The following is a 21,928-nucleotide window of genomic DNA, read 5'->3' on the forward strand; positions in this document are numbered from 1 at the left end:
CAGATGTTTCTCAGCTGCAGCACCACAGAGCCATCTTTCAGTTGCAAAGAGCAGGCGCGGTCGTTTTGCGGAGCAGACGCTGCCCAGCCCAGCTGCTGCCAAAGTAGCAAAAGAAGGTCGATTTTCTACAAACTCAGGTGAGTGTTGAACAGGATTGCCAACCAGCCAGCCAGTCAGTTTATTTGTGATCAGAGACCAGCATAGGATAGAAGAACAATATAGGATTGTCTCATTCACAGTGGTTGACAGGTTGAGTGCAGAGGGATAGAAAGGCCAGCAATTTTTCATATTTAATCACTTCCATGCAGAGGTGGGATCCAGCAGGTTCTCACAGGTTCCCGAGAGTAGGTTACTAATTATTGGTGTGTGCCGAGAGGAGGTTACTAATTGGTGATTTTGCCACGTGATTTTTGCCTTAGTTACGCCCCTCCTCTCAGCAGTAGCGCGCAGAACTTGAAGCAGTCTAGCAGGAGGTGCACTGGCGTGCGTGGCAGCCTGCGCCTGCGTGCATTCGTTTCCCGCCCAAGGACCGGCGCAGCGGCTGCGTCCTTGCCACAGCCCCGCCCAGGAATGCCCCGCCCCTGGAATACCTGGCCACGCCCCCATCGTGCCCCGCCCAGCCCCATTGGCGCTACGCCACAGTTTGAATCCTACCACCATGGGAACCTTGTTACGAAAATTTTTGGATCCCACCACTGCTTCCATGGTTGGGAAGCAGATGTTTCCTTCAAAAGTAAAACTGTTACTTTCGAGCATCTGCTTATGAGGAAGATTGATCAGGAGGGGAGGCACGGGTTCTTTTTCAAGCAGAGGTTTTGCACATCAGCTTCTCTTGTCATTAGTCTCTTTCAAGACCTTAGCAGCCGTTTTGAGTTTTCCTCCACCTCTGAATTGCTACAGTGAGAACCGGCCTCTCTTATGGGAACTCCCCGACCCCCAGCCTGACTCTGGTCAGTATGGACTGAATAGGGCTTAATGTGGTTTACAGAGATTGGGTGAACTGCACTGAAAATGTAAAGAATGTTAGTAATGGAAAGCTCACACAATAGGCAAACACAATGAATAGGGCAAGGATAAAAGAAATGTCAACAAATGAACATGTTTTCCCATCATTGTCAGCTCCCCTGCTATGTTAGGAGTCCATAGTTGCCCACTGCTGCTGCTCCACATCCTGGGAGAAGATCTTTAAAATCCTTGGTGGTCCCTGCATATTTGGGGCTTTCCCCACTACAGAAGGGAGCTAAGGTCGACTCGGTTCCCTTCAGTGGAGGGCGATTCCAGGCTGTCCCCACAGCAGCTGAGTTGGCCCCCTGGTGCCTGTTTCGCTCCTCGATTGTGATTGGCGCTTGTGTTACGACGGGAAACGGGAGCGTTCTTTTTTTTTTTTTTTACAGTTTACAGTTACATGCGCTTTCTGCCCGCCACGACTCTCCCGTTCTGTGCATGCCACAAAAGCGGCTCATGATTGGTTGAACGGATGAGGTGTTGTTTCGATGCTTCCCCACTTCGAAGTGGTATCGACCTTGTTCCGGCAGAAAAGTGTAGTTCATAGGGGGGGGGGGGAGGAACTGAGACAAAACAATGTTGAGCTCGGTGGCAGTGGGGATTCACTGAGGTGAACCTAGGTAGAAACCAGTTCAACACTGTCAGTGGGGAAAGCCCCTTTGTGTCTGGGGTGATGTGGAGTAGCTCTAAGTATCACAGAAACTCCCTGGTTTCACAGAGCTTCTGGCAGGTCTTAGAGCTATCCTGCATAACTTCTGGGTTTCCCCCAGAAATGGCATAACCGTGGAGGTGACATAACATCACCCATATCCTCACCCTGGCTCTCCATAGCCTGACAGCCCTTGGCACCAGACCTAATCTCTTAAGATTCCATCCAAATCTGTAATCGGCATTCATTGTGGCTTGTCCGTTGCCTTGAGTTTCAGTGTTTCAGGAACATTCCTCTGGGCCAAGTGTTCATGGCCGTTCTCCTGAGCTGTGATAGCTCCTTCCTCCATAAGCTCCAAAGTTTTGTTTTCTGCCTCCCCACCCCCACCCCCCATCAGACTCTTCTTATCTGCAGGACAGCCCATTCTCACCTGGGCCTCCCAAGGTTCTAAGTCTTAGGTGTGTGATTCAGCGCTGCCCATTGTCATCTGGCCAGAATCACCTGCATTTCTGTTGCACAAAGTAGTAGTAGTAGTTATAGTTTATTGTTGGCTATTGGCCATCACAATTCATAAAATACATCCTAAAAACCATAAGTTCGTAAAAAAATAATAATGGCAGTTTAACAATACAGAGGAACAAAACAGCGCGTCACACACTGAAGACGGAGAATCAATATATTCAATGAATTATTTGTAGAAAGACCTGTGCATGGCAATTGAATGAATAATTTTCCTGAAAAAATTGCTTCTCCTGAGGAAGACTACAGTGAAAACATACTTATAAACGTGCGAGTCGTTTGGGAAGTAATTTCTATATGGAACTGAAATTGAATTGAAAAAACTGGATGTACAATTATTGGATTCAGCAACTGGACAATTTAAGTATACATAAATACATTCATTGAATATATTGATTCTCCGTCTTCAGTGTGTGACGCGCTGTTTTGTTCCTCTATCATTTACATTACACACAATTTGGCTTTTTTTCATAGTTTAACAATACAACCATAAAATCACTCATTACAATTATATTAAATATTTCATCTGGGAATAATTCCTCCATAGAATGGATACTAAAACATGGAAATAAACACCTTCACGGTGACTGTAAATTAAAAAAAAAGACCTATCGATAGAAAATACAACTTATCATCCATAATTCCAGATAATCAGTCAATACGATATTTTGCATTAATGCTATTCTGAATTAAGATCAGGTGGCTGGTGGGATGAATGTACTATTCCAGGTTCCTTGAAGACACTAACACAATGGCGCTGGGCAACCACAACCCACACAGGTTTGTGTGTGAATTTGGTGCGGCAGCATCCCCTTGACTGGAGGCCTGGCCTGGTCGCCGAAACCACTCCTTAAGGGGCGGTTTCGGCTAAGCGCCCTGGCGATGGTAGCCACAAGCCAAACAGGTTTGTTAGGGGCATAGTGGCGGCAGCCTCCTTTTTAAACTGGGGCCTGTCCTGGCAGTGCTGCGGTACCAGGACGGGCCCAGATTTTAATCCAGGGAGGGCCAGTCAGCCAATTGGCCCTCCCGCCTCTGCTGGTTGAAAAAATAGAGGGAAGAGAAAAGGAAAAAAAGGGGGGAGTAGTTTCTCTGCGGAAGTTCGAGGATGAATTCGGAAGGCACAATTAGGATCTATGATCTGTGTGATGGGTTTATCCATCCCAGACTAGGGTCGTTTTGACCTGGCTCATGAGGTCCCTTCCCCAGAGATTGACATGGATGTCCAGAACGATGGGGCGGACTGTGAGCTGCCGCTCGAGCCCTGGGCTGTGGACCGTGAGTGGGCGGATGCTCCGTCTCGCGGTTTGTTTTCCCCCCACCCCCCAGATGTGTGGACAGGTCTCGGTTGGCCACCGGTCAGGCCACTCGGCTGCCCTGATGACAGTCACATCAGCGCCGGTGTCCACCAGGCCTTTGAACAGACACCCCTCCACGGTGAGCTCCAAATACGGGCGGGAGCTTCCGATGGGTGTTTCCACCGCTGCGATGGTAGTATTGGCTGCGCCCTGATGGCTGCTGGGGCTCGTGGCCTTTATTGTGTCGGCAGCGGGCAGCGCATGGGGCAGGAGGATCAGCTGCACGCAGCTGGTCCCGCTGGGTAACTCTTGTGGGATGTTTGTCCAGACTTGGAGATGGATGGGTCCCTGGTGCGTGGAGTCAATGACTCCGGGGATGATGAACAATCCCTGCTCAGCGGCGGAGGCCTTTGGCAGCACCAGCCCAATAGTCCCGGTAGGGATGGGGTTGCCATACTGGGTTGGGGCGACGAGGACCTCGTGGGGGAACTTAAAGGAGATGGGCTGGGTGCACAGGAGCGAGATGCCACGAGAGGGGGGTGGTTTGGGTATGGGTCTTGGTGTTTGGGCCTGCTCTAGTACTCTCCCCCTTGGTCCTGGGCTGGGGAGATGCCCGGGCGCGAGTTTCCCGACGGGCAGTCGCTCCTCCAGTGTAAGCCTTTCTGGCACAGGGGGCATCGGGTTTTTGGCGGCCTCGGGGGCCTTCGTCTCTTAGGGGAGGACCCTCCTCCATCGGGGTTGTAGGCCCCCCCGCCGGGCTGCCTACACTCCCTCCGGAAGTGTCCTGACCTGCCGCAATTAAAGCAATCACCCTGGGGCTGTCCCCTGGCGGTGGAAAGTGCTGCGGCAAGGAGGCTAGCTTGGTGGGCGGAGGATCCGATGTCCTGGCAAGCCTTAAGCATGTCGGCCAGTTCAGGATCCTTGCCTAGGCCCGTGATTGCCCTGCGGCACTCAGTGGAGGCGTTCTCTTTGGCGAGGCACATGAGGAGCTCGTTTTGGGCCTCCTCGCTATCTACCTGCCTCTTAAGGGCCTCCTGGAGCCTGTTCACAAAGTCGGCGTAGGGCTCTTGGGGCTTTTGTCGGATGGCGGAGAAGCTTTGGGTTGGTTGGCCGGCACTAGGGACCTTGATAAACGCCTTGTAGGCGCATTCAGAGGCGACCGTAAGGGTGGCCTCTGGCAGGACAATCTGATCGTTGGGGTTGGCGAAGGCATCGAAGCCATAAAGTTGCGCGGCGGTGTAGGCGCCGCCCGAGGCGGCTCCCCTAGTGACACATTGCTGGCGGAACTCGCTTTCCCAGATCACAAATTGTGCAGGGCTCAAAAGCATGCGAAAGGTGGTCTTCCAGTCATCCGGAACCATTAGGTGATTCCTTGCGACTGCTTCCAGCATGCCTCTCACATAGGGGCTGGTGACTCCTACGTCCTGCATCGCTTTGCGGAGCTCGGTGAGGATATTATAGCTCAACGGGCGGTACTCGACAACCCGCCGAACAATGCCATCCTCCCCCTCGGTGTCCGTGAAGTGAACGGGGCATAAAGCGAGGATATCGGCATCGTCTTCCGTCAGGGTTTCCTTTTTTCGCAGGTCGTGGTTAATACGTTCTGCGAGGGTTTTGAAACCCGCGCCATTACGTGGCGCTGACGGAGGTGCTATGGCTTCAGAAAATGGAGGCGGAGCAAGGGGAGGGGGCGGCCGAGCCGCGGGAGAATTTGAAGGAGGCAGGGGAGCAATGGGGGCAGAAGGAGGACAGGCGTCCAATTTAGAGGATAGAGAAAATTCCGGGGGTGAAATTGAAGTTGAAAGATCGAAAGGAGGGCGGCCTACAGCAAGGGAGCCATAGGTCTGCAGGCTGATGGCGACATAGCATTGTCTCCACGTCAGTAGCAGTGACACCGGCGCGCGAGGCTCTGTGCGAAGAGTGCGCCCGATGTTTTCCCAATCCTTAAGATTCAATGTCCCCCCCTCCGGGTACCATGGACATTGAGCTTCAATCTCCTCAACCAGTTTGCGCAGCTCCCCTCTCTTTACGGGGACCCTGCCGCGTTTCGCTAACGCTTTTAGTTCGTTAACGTGCTTGTCATAAGCCCTGCTTTTGCAAGCTCCCATACTCACCGGTGTTCCGTCGGACGAGAGAGTGTCCTAGGACTCGAGTCCCTGGATGCGCCGATCCAGCGGATGGGCGATACCAAAATGGGGGTCCCTGGATGCGCCGATCCAGCGGACTTCGGTACCGCGGCCCTTTCCCAGGCGACGGTGAGCAGGGTGGAGGTTCGAGGATTCTCGGGTTTCGGCACCAGCTTGTAGTCGTGCCGTGAGGTCAGCGTAAGAACGAGACGAGACGCGGTGATTTCATCTGGTGGAGAGTGCCAGCAGCGGGAGCGCGGGTGTCCGTGTTCCTAGCGACTCTGCCGCGTGCTGGTTCCTGGCACCTTTTATTATGATTCTAGCGGGGGCGTGTAGAAGGGCGGAACGGGGGGAATTCCGGGAGAGCGGGAGAGCGGGAGAGCGGGAGATCATCATGTGATGCATGATCTCACCTGGCTGCTACGTGCGGAGAGAAGCATCGGCGTCTGGGCCTAATCCTCACCTGGGGGCAAGGCCATTGTCCCTTTGTCCGGGACACCCGGTGGTTGTGAGCCAGGTAGTTCATGACCTGTGACTCATCGGGGGATGAGGGGTGGGGAAGCGGTGCGACCAGAAGGCCGTAGGAGCGCCGGTGTGCCGGCGCTCTACTTACGGTGCTGCTGGGTCAGCAGTGCATCCCTACAAAGGAAAGTCTCCTTCTTTTGATTTCTAGAAACAAAATTAAGTATTTGAAAGTAGTAAGTATTTGACAGGCAGTCAATTAGAGGAGAAGTAGTTGTTTCTGTTGGCAGCAGACGATAGGACTTGCTAGAATGAGTTTAAATTATGGACAGAAAGATACCAGCTGGAAATTAGGAACTTTTTTTTACAGTAAGAGTTTTTTACAGTAACAGAGAATTTATTAATGCCCCGCCCCAGGAATGCCCAGCCACGCCCCCGCTATGCCCAGCCCAGCCCCATTGGCGCTACGCCACTGTTTGAATCCCACCACCATGGGAACCTGTTACTAAAATTTTTGGATCCCACCACTGGATAGCTGTCGTGTAGAGTTACCAACCCCCAGGTGGTAGCTGGAGCTATCCCGCTATTTGAACTGATCTCCAGTCACAGAGGTCAGTATACCTGGAGAAAGTAGCCACTTTGGAAGGTGAACTGCATGGCATTATAACCCACTGAAGTCCCTTCTCTTCCCAAATGCCTCCATCCTCGGGTTCCACCCCAAAATCTTCAGCTATTTCCCAATCAGGAGCTGGCAACCCAACTGACGTGGGCGGCCAAGAGAAATGGGGACTGGAATTGAAGAAAGGCAGCAAAATGGAAGTGTGTGTGTGTGTGTGTGAGGGAAATGGTCTTCAGGGTTTTTTGTGCACTAATTATAGCCCCATAAAATTCTCAAGAACAGACCTGCAGCAAGACCTTGAGGAAGGAACGGTGTTTTGCCCCCCCAAGGGAATCTGTTTGAGAAATTAGAGAGTGTTCAATCTTTGTTTCTTCGTCGTTTATTGGGTCTTCCAAACTCAGTCACGTATCAAGTTCTTTGTTTAGAAACCGGAGCCAAGACAATTTTTTCCCGGGTTTGGCTCTCTTTGTTTAAATACTGGCTTCGCCTTCATTATAGAGCCCTCCCGGGCAGTCTCACATATTTTCTGTTAAGCGACCACTTCCACTCCACCTGGCACACCAAAATTATCAAGCAAATAAACAACATAGGTGTATCTTTTGACCAACTCCTACTGATGGACGAAAGACAGGCTTTCGGAGTTTTGAAACAACGTACTCTTGACATTGAAGGGCAGCTTCTCACAGCTGGAGCCTGCAGAACTTGTTCTCCCACATTTTATGGCATTTCACCACCATTGCCGGGTTTTATGGCTAAATATATGAGTAATTTAATCAATCCACATCTCCGCAGATATTTTATGCTTGCTCGGCTAAATGTGTTACCGACTGCCCAAACAAGAGGCAGATATCATGGCATCCCACAGGAGAACAGGACTTGTTCCTGTGCAGCGGGCCTACCCAAAACAACTGAACACGTGCTCCTTCATTGCAAAGATTTGGCAGTCTATCGGTTGCTTTTTCTCGAGGCCATCTTGAAGAAATTTTCAGTGAGATCAGACAAGGAAATAGTTTCACACCTGCTTAGTGACCATCATCCCCACACTTCTGAATCAGTTGCCAGGTTTTTAACAAAGGCACTTGGATCAAGAGTGAAACCTTTGTGTAAATTTTAGTCAATTGGTTTTAACATAATCTGTATTTTACCACTCTTTATATGCCATTAAAGGTTTTGTATTTGTATTTGTATTTGAATCTGTTTGAGGTGCCCTGTACTTGGCTAGGACAGAATGGGGAGACACAAGCCAGGTTCAACAGTTCTTACAATAGGTTTATTACTTGAGAGAATCAAGACCCTAACTCCTCCCTTGGGTCTATCTAAATCAGAGTACTTGCTTGTCTTGAGCAGGTTCGAAGCTGTAGACTGTGTCGTCTCTTGGCTGCTTTCAAGAAAGTCCACCGTGTCTTGCTTCCTTTCAGTTCTTTCTGGTTCTAATTATTGTTAAACTTAACTTGTGCTCTATGGACCTCCATATAATAATATGGACGTCACGAATATTCCGGTCTCCAACTACCCTTAGCACCTCACTCTGACTGACTGGCTGGAACTAAAACGGGGAATATCTGGGTAAAGAAAGGAAACTGCCTATTGGGAAATGTTTTAAAGGGACAGGGCTAACTAAAATACCCTCCCTTAGAAGACTTAACAAAGAACTAAAACCATGCTATGGGGAAACTAAAGCTTAATGGGGAAATAACAAAAGCCTCTGTGGGGGCATGACAAACAGGGAATATAAAAAGGCTGAGTTTATAATCCCCCTTCAGTGGTTAGTGGAAATGGGTCAGATCCCAATCCCAAGGATTTGTTTTGCTAAGAGAAGCACTTTCCTCTTGTAGAGTGAAGGACAGAACGGACCTACAGGCTCCAACCCAGTATTTTCTGGCACAGGATCTCGGGGATATAATCTGCAGATTTAGATTTTTACACCAGTGAGCAGCAGTGGCGTAGGAGGTTAAGAGCTCGCGTATCTAATCTGGAGGAACCAGGTTTGATTCCCAGCTCTGCCGCCTGAGCTGTGGAGGCTTATCTGGGGAATTCAGATTAGCCTGTACACTCCCACACACGCCAGCTGGGTGACCTTGGGCTAGTCACAGCTTCTCAGAGCTCTCTCAGCCCCACCTACCACACAGGGTGTTTGTTGTGAGGGGGGAAGGGCAAGGAGATTGTCAGCCCCTTTGAGTCTCCTGCAGGAGAGAAAGGGGGGATCTAAATCCAAACTCTTCTTCTTCTTCTTCTTCAAAGCAGGATAGTCTCTGGGGACGACTTTGGGAAAGTCTGAATAAGCAGACCCACAGAAACATACGAGTTTTCTTCTGTGTTGCAGATGTCTCAGGAGGAGGACAGATCCAAACCACACCCTTTTATTCCCAGACGCCGAGGAAACCGGGCTCAGAAGGCAACATACTCATTCGTTGCCCTCTGCGTCCTCATCCTGTATCTCACGGAACAGAGCCTCCACCATGTGGCCCAGTGTTTTATCCTCCATTTTGTGGCCCTGCAAGTCGGAGCCCTCGTCAAGGGGGCCTGCACCTTCACGGAAGAGGTCCACCATGTGTCAGACAGGTGACCAAACCACTGCAATATGAGACAGGTTAACGATTAGCGTAGTGGGGTGACAGCAGCTTGCACTTAAAGACACCGACACCCGTCTGCTTGGGAGCGGGTTGCCAACCTCCAGGTGGGATCTGAAGATCCTGCATGTAGGGTGGTGAGAACCACAAAGGATTGCGAAGAGCTCCAAGCAGACCTTGATAAATTAGGTGAGTGGGCTAAGAAATGGCAAATGCAGTTTAATGTAGCAAAATGCAAAGTGATGCACATAGAGGCAAAAATTCCAAACTTCACATACACGCTAGAGGGGTCAGTGCTATCAGTCACAGACCAGGAAAGGGATTTGGGCGTCTTAGTTGATAGTTCCATGGGAATGTCAACTCAATGCATGGCAGCTGTGAAAAAGGCAAACTCTATGCTGGGGATCATTAGAAAAGGAATTGAGAATAAAACTGCAAAGATTGTCATGCCCTTATATAAAGCAGTGGTGCGACCGCACTTGGAGTACAGTTCTGGTCGCCACATCTCAAAAAGGATATCGAAGAGATAGAAAAAGTGCAGAGAAGGGCAACGAGGATGATTGAAGGATTGGAGCACCTTCCTTACGAGGAGAGGCTGCAGCGTTTGGGACTCTTTAGTTTGGAGAGGAGACGTCTGAGGGGGGATATGATTGAAGTCTATAAAATTATGCATGGGGTAGAAAATGTTGACAAAGAGACATTTTTCTCTCTTTCTCACAATACTAGAACCAGGGGGCATTCATTGAAAATGCTGGGAGGAAGAATTAGGACTAATAAAAGGAAACACTTCTTCACGCAATGTGTGATTGGTGTTTGGAATATGCTGCCACAGGAGGTGGTGATGGCCACTAACCTGGATAGCTTTCAAAGGGGCTTGGACAGATTTATGGAGGAGAAGTCGATTTATGGCTACCAATCTTGATCCTCTTTGATCTGAGATTGCAAATGCCTTAACAGTCCAGGTGCTCAGGAGCAACAGCTGCAGAAGGCCATTGCTTTCACCTCCTGCATGTGAGCTCCCAAAGGCACCTGGTGGGCCACTGCGAGTAGCAGAGAGCTGGACTAGATGGACTCTGGTCTGATCTAGCTGGCTAGTTCTTATGTTCTTATGTTCTTTGCAACTGAGCTCCAGACAACTGAGAACAGTTCCCCTGGAGGAAAAAACCTGCTTTTGAGAGTGAACTGTATCCTACCATGCTGAAGACACTCCGCTGCCCAAATATCCAAGTATTTCCCAACCCAGAGCTGGCAACTCTAGCTCGGAAGCTAGGGTTGCCAACTCTGGATCAAGAAATTCCTGGAGGTATAGGGATGGTGCCTGGAAAGGGTGGGATTTAAGAATGGGTGTGCAGTGGCGTAGCACTCAAGGGACAGGGGAGCATCTTGCACCAGGCGTGGCCGGTACAGGGGCATGGTGGGGGTGAGGCAGGGGCACAGGGCACAAACATGCCCCAGGCACAGTTCCCCTTATTGTGGCTCTGGGGCATGATCCCAGTGGGGTATAATGTCATTGAGCCCACCCTCCAAAGCAGCCATTTTCTCCAGGGAAAATGTTTTCTGGAGATCAGTTGTCACCCCACGGGGAAGCTGGCAGGCAGAGCAAAGAAGGTCTTGTTCTATCACCGTGGTGGCGAACCTTTGGCACTCCAGATGTTATGGACTACAATTCCCAATTGGCCATGCTGGCAGGGGCTGATGGGAATTGTAGTCCATAACATCTGGAGTGCCAAAGGGTTCGCCACCACTGTAATCATGTCCTCAACCTCTTTTCTGCAGGTATCAAGGGAAATATTTCAGAGCCCTGAATGCCTGCCTGGATTTGCGCAGGGGCGGCCTCCTCCTCTTGTTATGCGGAGCAGCCTACCTGTTGCTTCCCAAAGGAACTGAGCTTCCGCTGTGCTTGAAACTGAGCCTCGTGTGCCTCTGTCAGCTTCTGGCTATCATCTTTGGCCTTCAGGTAAACATTGGGGGGGGGGGGGATATCACTGAGCCTACTAAAGTATTTTAACCAGAGACAGGTTACCCTCCTCCAGGTGGTACATGAAGAGCCTCTAGAATTACAACACAGATCAGTTCTCCTGGAGAAAATGATTGCTTTCAAGGGTGGAATTCTGACACAGGTGGATTCTCACAGGCCAAATATGACAGGTGTAGGATGTTTAGTCCCAAACTGGGATATGGATACCCCCAAGGATATGTACCCCAGCATCTGGGGCAGGGGTGGGCAATTATTTTTTCCATGGGGCCGCATAAGAAACAGAAAATATTGTGGAGGGCCGGGCCAAAAGGCAGGGGGGCGAGGCGCCTTTGAAAGCCCCGCAGAAGCCGGCAGCCAAGGCAACCGGCTTCTGCGGGGCTTTCAAAGGCTCCTCGCTCCCCAGCCCGGCAGGGGGGCCAGTCAGGGTCATCCGGTGGGCCAGATGTGGCCCGCGGGCCGTATAATGCCCAGGTCTGATTTGGGGTATGCAAAAAAACGCAATGGATTTGCCAATATGGGGGTACAGTTTTAGGGAAACAGGTTGCCAAGGGGTACGCAAGTGAAAAAAAGTTGGGAACCACTGCTCTAGTTAATAGTGATCGAGTACTTTACTTCATTCCTAAATACATATTTCCTCAACTGTTCTCTATATTTATGATACCAGTCAACTGACTTTCATTTTCCGAATCCGCCTCCTACGTCTGGTGCTCTACAGGGCCATCAGTATTAAAGAAAAAGGCCCAGACCAGAGAAGGGTTGGCTGTACATTCTTGAGATAGAATCCACCTCCTATTTATTAGCTCTTATCAGATTATTTAGTAAAATCCCCTATTTGGAAATCCTGCAATGGGAAGGGTTCCCCCATTAAAGATCCTTCTGATATTATAGCACTTCCTCTTATTTCCACCCACATATTTTACCTTGTAAGTGGTTACAAGATAAATTTTCCTTTTTAACAAGACAGGACGAGAACTACACATTTCTGGGGAAAATATTTGACACAACCTCTTGTTGCCTGTCATCTGCAGAATCCCTCAGCTGCCGAGATTTCAGAAATATGTGAACGAAACAACTTCAATGTAGCACATGGACTCGCCTGGTCTTATTATATTGGCTATTTAAAAACAATTTTGCCTCGTAAGTAAGCAGATTCAGTATTCTCCTCCAAGGACTTTTCCACATTCTCATTTTCCTCACTTTTAAGTTCCTGTTTTCTGTGGGGGTGGGGTTTGTTCCACATTTACTTTGCTCCCTTTAGTGGTAGATTTGATATCCAGCTTACAACCTGCAGTTTAAATCTGCAGGGAGATATGCCGGTCATAAGCCTGTGTGATATCGAATCAACCACTAGAGGGAGCAAAACATATGTGGAAAAACCATTTGAGACCAGAATATAAAATCGATTAAAGACCTCAAGAATTCATGGAGACTTGCTTTCTTTGTCTTCACATGTTTAGTCCCTTAAAAGTAACCCGTTTAAGAGAATATGCAAATTCAGATGGTGGGGTAAAGATTCCCTACTTTGTAAAGACAATTAAGTAAGTGCAAATTATACAATACAATAAACATTTATTGGCATAACTATGAGCAGTTATACATTCCAACGTCAAAGTTCATTTATGAAAAGGATAACGTGGATTAGAAATTTAACGGTTAGCTCAATTATAAAACAAAAGTTTATAAAACAAAAGGTATAATTCAGTTAAAATTAAAATCCAAGTTTAACAAATTTCTAGTAGATCCCAAGTCTCAGCATATTTACTAAAAAGGTGTGACCTTCCCTATGATCTATCTAAGGTGGTATGTAATTAAGTGCAAATTATAGATTGCATAGTCTTTCATCTGTGGTTTAAAAATCAGTGCAATAGACGAAGATGGTATATTTGTCATATGTGTTACCTAGTTTACACACATCTACATTTACTGTATCTATTGTAGTATTGGGATTTTTTAAAGTTGAAGTGAAATTTAATGGCAAGAAGAGAGGTATGAGTAACTGTGGGGTAATATCATTGTAGGGCTCATTCCGCACATGCAGAATGATGCACTTTCAAACTGCTTCCAGTGCTCTTTGAAGCTGTGCGGAATGGCAAAATCCACTTGCAAACAGTTGTGAAAGTGGTTTGAAAACGCATTATTTTGCGTGTGCGGAAGGGGCCTATGATTCGAGAAAAGTATGACAATGGGACGCAAACACGCAGTGGAACTTTTCTGCAGAATCTCAACACCGATTAGATGTTCAGTTGGAGCCGGTGCAAGGGGAGCGGCGGTATAAAAACCAAACAAATGAATAATTGTGGTGTTTAATATAGTAAAACCTCCTCCACTCACCGAGGCAGCAGATACTGCAGTTCTGAGTATGGACCCTTTTTATTAGTGGCTTTCCCATTAAAACAATGAGGTTTTTTTCTCTGGACGGAAGAGTCAGTTGCACTGAAGTTCCTGCCTCTTCAGGATCACAGGATTACGGTAATGAACGAGAAATGCCTGTATGCCCTCAGAATGGAGGCAATCTGAGGTGATTCCATTCCTGAGGCTGGTCCAGAGGTGGGATCCAGTAGGTTCTCACAGGTTCCTGAGAGTAGGTTACTCATTATTTGTGTGTGCCGAGAGGGGGTTACTAATGGGTGATTTTGCCACGTGATTTTTGCAGCAGCAGGAGCAGCAGTGGCGTAGGAGGTTAAGAGCTCATGTATCTAATCTGGAGGAACCGGGTTTGATTCCCCGTTCTGCCACCTGAGCTGTGGAGGCTTATCTGGGGAATTCAGATTAACCTGGGCACTCCCACACACACCAGGTGGGTGACCTTGGGCTAGTCACAGCTTCTCGGAGCTCTCTCAGCCCCACCCACCTCACAGGGTGTTTGTTGTGAGGGGGGAAGGACAAGGAGATTGTCAGCCCCTTTGAGTCTCCTGCAGGAGAGAAAGGGGGGATATAAATCAAAAAAGCTCTCTTAGTTATACCCCTCCTCTCAGCAGTAGCGTGCAGAACTTGAAGCAGTCTAGCAGGAGGTGCACCGGCATGTGTGGCAGCCTGCACCTGCATGCATTCGTTTGCCGCCCAAGGACCGGCGCAGAGGCTGCGTCCTTGCCACAGCCCTGCCCAGCAATGCCCCGCCCTGGAATGCCCGGCCACGCCCCCGGAATGCCCCGCCCAGCCTCATTGGTGCTATGCCACAGTTTGAATCCCACCACCATGGGAACCTGTTACTAAAATTTTTAGATCCCACCACTGGGCTGGTCCACAAGAAAGCCAGCATCAGCATACCCTAAGGCAGGGCAGCAGTAAAGGCCCTCATCTTCTGGTGGGGCCCACTGCTGCCATTCTTCACTTGCTCAACATCTGCTTGTTGTGAGCCCTGTTACCACATGGACTCCCAGCTGCATACACTGCCTGACATAGTCAGGGCAGCATCGGCAGTGGAAGAGCTGGAAAATGGGCAAGTGGGCGGAGGAAGGACAGAAGGCTTGACAGTAGGGAAGGAGAATAAAGGCAGGTAGACAGGAAAGTATGAGTGCTGGCAAGCAGAGGAGGCAAAGGGGTCCCTGGGTACTTTCAACTAACGGTCCACTGAAACCTGGAGTCCTCCCTGGCAGGGGCGTACCACCCAGGGGGACATATGGGCAGTGGTGGGATCCAAAAATTTTAGTAACAGGTTCCCATGGTGGTGGGATTCAAACTGCGGCGTAGCGCCAATGGCGCTGGATGGGGCACGACAGGGGCGTGGCTGGGCATTCCTGGGCGGGGCATTCCTGGGCGGGGCTGTGGCAAGGACGCAGCCATTGCGCTGGTCCTTGGGCGGGAAACGAATGCACGCAGGCGCAGGCTGCCACGCACACTGGTGCACCTCCTGCTAGACTGCTTCAGGTTCTGCGCGCTACTGCTGAGAGGAGGGGCAAAAATCACGTGGCAAAATCACCCATTAGTCACCCCCTCTCGGCACACACAAATAATTAGTAACCTACTCTCGGGAACCTGTGAGAACCTGCTGGATCCCACCTCTGCATATGGGGTCAAATGTCCCTGTGGCTATTTAGTCACTTGGCGGCAGAAAATCACTTCCACACCCTTCCTCCTCCCCCTGGGTCAATACACTTACTCCAAGACCTGGTGCAAAAAAACGTTGTTTGGTCGTGGTGGAGGAGGGCAGCCACCCATACATGGGGGGGGGGGGACCTCAGATTTTGCACCGGGCGACATTTTCCCTAGATACGCTTCTGCTCCCTGGTCCCTGACTTGATGCAAGGCCCTCTAAACAGCTGCACACAGACAATCCCTCTCTCCTTAAGAAAAAGTTGGGATACTGTAACTTGGGATCCTGTTCCCGCTCGACACGTTCTGCCATATTGGTCAGCATTAACAAATTTCAGCCCCAGTTGTAGAAAAACATTCAAAAATAGTCAAGGAAATGGCAAAGTTAATTGTGATGTTGTTGACTTCATCCCTTCCCCCCCCTCCCCCCACCCTCCATGCATCTTTGCCTCAAAGAACTTAAAGATTCGATTAGTACTTTCAATGAAAACAATAAATCACTGCTGAAATGCCAGAAGACTTGGAAATTACACATCCTGGTCCCTCTGAATTGCGAGGTGCACGATAACCTGTGGGAGGCTGACAGGCATATCCAGTTCATAAACCACCTGCCGGAAGTTTATGTGGATCGAGCTGGCATTAAGAGGAGAGTCTACAAGAACAGTGTCCATGGAATCGTGGATGAGAACCAAAAGGTAAGTTCCGTCTCAACCTCCTTCGAGGTTCCATCAAGACCCGTGGCTTCTCATCTTCAAATGATAGCTCAAGTGATGGGATTCAATTAATTTAGCTCTGGTTTGGGCCTCCCACCTGCAGCGCCCCCCTCCCACTGCCGCACACTTACCTGGCTGCTGCGGAGGACCCTGGTTGGCCCAGCCAGGGTCCTTTCCTCTGCCTTGGGTGCAGCCATGTGGCCTGGAGAGAGACCTCTCCTCGCTGAGGATCACGCCAGCCAGGGCCTTTTCCTCCACCTCAGACCCAGCTGCGTGGCCGGGAGAGAGACCCCTCCCTTCAGTGCGGGAAAGGTCTCTCTCCCGGCCATGCAGCTCGGCCCAAGGAGTAGTACAGTGGTGGCGAACCTATGGCATGGGTGCCAGAGGTGGCACTCGGAGCCCTTTCTGTGGGCACGCGAGCACAGAGTTCGTCATGTGGAAGAAATTATCCTCCCCACAGACATCTAGGCTGGCCTGGGCCGCTAGACTTGATGTGCGTGCACCTCAGAGAGCAGGGAGGACTTGGCTGGCGGGCCTGGTGCCTGTGCTCCAGGTGGCTGCTGCCCGGAGAGGGGGGGGCAGAGGCAGCAGAGATGCTAGAGAGGCGCATGTGGAACTTGCTGGAGGCTACAGCAGGCAGGCCCCTGCTCAAGGGGGTTATTCAGGTTATATTGCTGCGTTGGCACTTTGCGATAAATAAGTGGGTTTTGGGTTGCAATTTGGGCACTCGGTCTCGAAAAGGTCCACCATCACTGGCATAGGAAAAGGCCCCAACTGGACCAGTCACAATCCTCCGCAGCAGCTAGGTAAATGGGCATTGGCAGCGTTGGTGGGGGCACGGCTGGGGGAGAGCATGTGCTGTGGGGGGGGCACTCACTCCTCCTCCCCTGGTGTGGTGGGATTCAGCTGGTTCAACAAACTCAGCCAAACCTTAGCTACCGGTTCTGCCGAACCGGTGCGAACCGGCAGAATCCCACCTCTGCTCGTGTGACTGTTGTGGGTTCTCCAGGCTATGTGGCCATGGTCTGGTGATTTTTGCTCCTAACATTTCACCTGCATCTATGGCTGACATCTTCACAGGCGTATCACGATAAGATGTGTTTCTCTTCATGGCGCTGGCACTTACCGTGACATGAAGAAGAAAGAAAAGAAGAGGAGGAGAAGGAGAGGGGAGGAGCTTGGATTTATACCCGCCTGTCTCTCCAGCAAGGAGACTCCTTTCCCTTTCTCTCCCCCAACATACACTTTGTGAAGTAGGTGGGGCTGAGAGCAGAGGTGGGATCCAGCAGGTTCTCACAGGTTCCCGAGAGCAGGTTACAGAAGCAAGCCTTTATTGGCATAGACAGCAGTACAACAATAATAAAAACAGATTAAAAAGCATATACAATACAGGATATACATGTTAGGATGAAGGAAATCTACTGGCATTTAGTAATTTCCAGGAGAAAGTCTGCCACTATCATACAGAGAGAAGGATCAGGGTTGTCCAACAAGTAGTGTAATCTAAATAAATCAGGGAGATCGGGTAAATGTAAAGGAGTGAGATTCACATACTTGGATCTGATTTCCTTGAATCTGAGACAGTGAAGTAATTGGTGGGCCAGAGATTCAACTGAGCCATCGTTACATGGGCACAATCTTTTAGCCTTTTCTTGCTTATTAAATCTGCCATGTAACAAGGCAGAAGGCATAACATTAAACCTGGCGAGCATTATGGCTCTCCTTCTATATATAATCAGAGGTGGGATCCAGCAGGTTCTCACATGTTCCCAAGAGCAGGTTACTAATTATTTGTGTGTGCCGAGAGGGGGTTACTAATTGGTGATTTTGCCACGTGATTTTTGCCTTAGTTACGCCCCTCCTCTCAGCAGTAGCGCGCAGAACTTGAAGCAGTCTAGCAGGAGGTGCACCAGTGTGCGTGGCAGCCTGCGCCTGCGTGCATTTGTTTCCCGCCCAAGGACCGGCACAGCAGCTGCGTCCTTGCCACAGCCCCGCCCAAGAATGCCCAGCCACGCCCCCGGAATGCCCCACCCAGCCCCACTGGCGCTACGCCACAGTTTGAATCCCACCACCATGGGAACCTGTTACTAACATTTTTGGATCCCACCACTGGCTGAGAGAGTTCAGAGAACGAGAAATCAAACCTGGTTCTCCAGATTAGAGTCCACCACTCATGAGGATCTCCCCAAGCCTCAGGAACGGGTTCACTGCATCGCACATCAGGACTAGTTCACCTCCCCAACAGGTTCTTGGGCTTTGTTACCAACTGCACAGTTCTGGGGATACTACCAAGTGAAGTGGCCAGCGATTCCACAGCTTGAACACCACTCCACTTCTTAATGTCTTCCTTTCCCGTTCCTCTAGATGCACTACTGTGTAGTGGAGTATGCCACCCCTCTGCGGTCCCTCTTTGCCATGTCCCAAGATGAAAGTGCGGCTTTTAGCAGGACGGACCGTCTGGAGCAAGCCAAACTCTTCTGCAGAACACTGATGGAAATCTTAGAGAAATCCAAAGAGTGTTCCGGCTGCTACCAACTCATTGTTTATGATGGTAAGAACGGAGTCAACAGCCCAGTCGTGGGTTCTGGAAATGGAGAGGGCAACGGGATTGGGAAGAGTTCCACACCCTGCACGAAAGTTGGCAACTTTCATGCAGCGCGTGGAACTCTTCCAAAATTCCAGCTGATCTCCAAACTATCCCTCAGCTAATTAGTAACCTACTCCAGACTATCCCTCAGCAATCTAGCCCTGCTATATACCTGGAACATCTTATTAATTACAATTGCAGATGGGTCATGACTAGAGCAAGGTGTAACTCTTTTCCGTCAGTACATCCTCAAGGTCGCTTCTCTAGTATCCCACAAAATGAGCGTTGCTGTCGTTTCTGTCCTAATACAACTGATTCACTTTCTCATATTCTGCTTCACTGTTCAAAATACAACAACGTCAGAACTGATTTGAGAACTGTACTACCAACAGGATTTATGCTCCTTTCTGATAAGATAAAAATGGCTAAGCTTCTAAATAACTCTAATGCTGAAATCTCTGAAGCTGTTGCTACATTTTTACTCTGTGTACTGCAAGTTGTGCAATAATGATCTTTTTTATTGTATTTGGAACTCATGACACACTCTGGTTTTATGCCGGTTTTGGATTTGGATTTGGACTACAGAGGTTGGTTCCCCTGAGGAGTATGGCTCCTTTAGAGGGTGGACTCTGTAACATTATACTCCACTGAAGTCCCTCCATTCCCCAAATCCCGCCTTCCCTATGCCCCACCCCCAAACTCCATGAATCTCTAACCCAGAGTTCTCAGTTCTAATACTCTGCATAGCTTTTTAAAAAGCATTCTTCCCGTTCCCGTGGTGGCAGTGGCGTACCCTCTGTCCCCGGACGCCACTGATCTGGTCATGTGGGGGGCACAAAATCAGCCCCCCACGTGACCAGGAAGACAGCAAGGCAGCAGGAAGTCTGCTGCCTTGTCGTCTTCTGGCGCCCTCGGCCCCACCCATCTCATTATCAACATGGGCGGTGCCAAGGAAGCCAGAGGACATCCCCAAGTCCCGCCCCCCTCCCGGCTGCCGGCTCTGAGCCCGCAGCCGGCAGTCCCTTCTGCCCTCCCCTCTGGGGAGGACAGAAGCAACTGGAAGGCTCCATGCTGGGGCCTTTGCTTTTATAAGCTCAGGAGCCTGGACCCACCCCTCAGAGGCGTGGCTCCACACCCAAGCCTATAAAAGCAAAGGCCCCAACACAGAGCCTTCTAGTTGCCCAGAGGGGAGGGCAGAAGGGACTGCCAGCTTGGAGCCAGCAGCCAGGAGGGGGTAGGGCTCCGGAGTGGGCCATTTCCCCCCAGTATGCCTCTGCGTGGAGGAAAAGACTGTTTTGGACTCTATGAAAATATACCCCACTGAGGTGCCTCCCCAAACCCAACCTTCCCCTGTTACTGTCTTCAGGTCTCCAGGAGCTTCCCAACCTATTATTATTATTATTATTATTATTATTATTATTATTATTATTATTATTATTATTATTATTATTATTATTATTATTATTATTAGTAGTAGTAGTAGTAGTAGTAGTAGTAGTAGTAGTAGTAGTAGTAGTAGTAGTAGTAGTAGTAGTATCAACAACAACAACAACAACAACAACAACTTCTTGATAAACCGCCCACCCCTGAAGGGCTCTGGGCGGTGCAAAATCACAACTAAAACAATGTGCACAATAAATAAGTGATAAATAGTTAAAATACATAACACAGAATAAGCAACATTCTAAAACCCAGTAAAACAATATTAATAATACTAATGCTAATGATGGCTCTCTACTCTGGACTAAGGACAACTAGGGAAATTGTTCATGGCTTTGTTTGCGCAACAGTTTTCCAGAGTGCTCACTAGGATCGTAGCATTTGACCTGGAAACCCAAAACGCAGAGTTTTGAAGTGCCATGTCCAACTTTGTGGCAAGGAAGTTTACCACCTTCTACTCCCAGTGTGCCCTCCCAAGTGACCTCTCAGAGTCAATAGGGGGGAGGTTTGTGGGGGGGGGGTGCTGCAGCCAGAATAACAACTTGGTCGAAATCCCACCACAACTTTTGGTGCCAAGGATTCCGGCCAGTCCTTTCTGGTGGCTGCCCCCTGCCTGGCAGTGGCACCGCTCACCAACTCCTGAGGGCAGCTTTTCTGAGGGCTGCAGAGGGTTGGGGAAAGTGGCAAAAAAAAAATCCTTTCTCTAACATAGCTGTGCAGAATCCAACCTCTGAACCCAAAGCCTCTGCCACCCTGCCTTTTAACAGGTGTTTTCTAAAGCAGGCAGAAGACAGAAGGAGAGTCTTTGGCCCCTTCCGCACTTGCAGAACAATCCATTTTCAATTCACTCTCAATGCACTTTGCAGCTGGATTTTACTGTGAGGAATAACAAAATCCACTTGCAAACAATTGTGAAAGTGGATTGAAAATGCATTATTCTGCATGTGCGGAAGGGGCCAAAGACTCTCCTGCCCTCTCAGTGCATTGGTGTGTATCTGAGCGTTCCTCAGTTGCTGGACTCCCATTTTACCTACTTAATATAGCAGTGATGGCGAACCTATGGCACGAGTGCCAGAGGTGGCACGCAGAGACCTCTCTGTGGGCACGTGCATAGAGTTCATTACCCCCCCATCCCCCCACACACACCTAGGCTGGCCTGAGCCGCTGGGCACAACACCCCGCAGTGAGCAGGGAGGACTCGGCTGGTGGGCCTGGTGCCTGTACTCTGGGTGGCTGATACCCGAGTGGGGGGGCAGAGGAGGCAGAGATGCTAGAGAGGTGCGGAGCGGTGCATGCGGGACTTGGGGTGCATGCAGGACTAAAACCAGTCTTGCCGCTTGTCATCAGGTTAAATTGCCATGTTGGCACTTTGTGGGTTTTGGGTTGCAATTTGGGCGTTGGCACTTAGTGGGTTTTGGGTTGCAATTGGGGCACTCGGTCTTGAAAAGGTTCGCCATCACTGTCATGTAGCCTAACATCTAATTTTGTCCTTCCAGACTCAGGAGGAAATGACAAGCATTTTTTGTCCAAGGAAATCCTACGACACTTAAAACAGCAGGACCAGGAGGAATACCCCATGTATGAGAAGGAAGAAAGACGCATTCACACACAGAACTGTCTGCCTGTCGAAGAAACCGAACTTCTGATTAGTGACTTAGATCAGCCTCTATCTTTGCATAGTGACGGCTACTGAAATCGGGGGGGGGGGGGGGGGGTTTTTCCTTCCCCACAGAAGTAGGGTTGCCAATCTCCATGTGGGGCCAGGAGACGTCCCAGAATTATACCTGGTTTCCATGGGTGTAATGGAGGATAGAAGGGTGGATAAAAAATATAGTTATGGGTATAAAATAATGATTAAAGCAGCCCATGCAACATGGAAAGAAAAGAAAAAATGGACATTACAGAAATGGCTAGATTATATCTGGGAACAAGT

The 21,928-nt window shown here is 49.6% G+C and overlaps 1 protein-coding gene across 1 annotated transcript; it reads left to right on the forward strand.

Annotated features, from left to right (window-relative positions):
• On the forward strand, positions 1–21,901 carry STING1 (stimulator of interferon response cGAMP interactor 1). The gene is made up of 7 exons (XM_048515949.1): positions 1–137; positions 8,999–9,237; positions 11,022–11,202; positions 12,252–12,360; positions 15,712–15,950; positions 18,333–18,519; positions 21,492–21,901. Exons 2-7 carry the CDS (start codon positions 8,999–9,001, stop codon positions 21,686–21,688), a joined length of 1,152 nt encoding a protein of 383 aa, XP_048371906.1. The 5' UTR covers positions 1–137; the 3' UTR covers positions 21,689–21,901.
• Positions 21,902–21,928: the final 27 nt, after the last annotated feature.

Source organism: Sphaerodactylus townsendi, linkage group LG14 (genome assembly GCF_021028975.2).
Source record: "Sphaerodactylus townsendi isolate TG3544 linkage group LG14, MPM_Stown_v2.3, whole genome shotgun sequence".
Taxonomy (NCBI): Eukaryota; Metazoa; Chordata; class Lepidosauria; order Squamata; family Sphaerodactylidae; genus Sphaerodactylus; species Sphaerodactylus townsendi.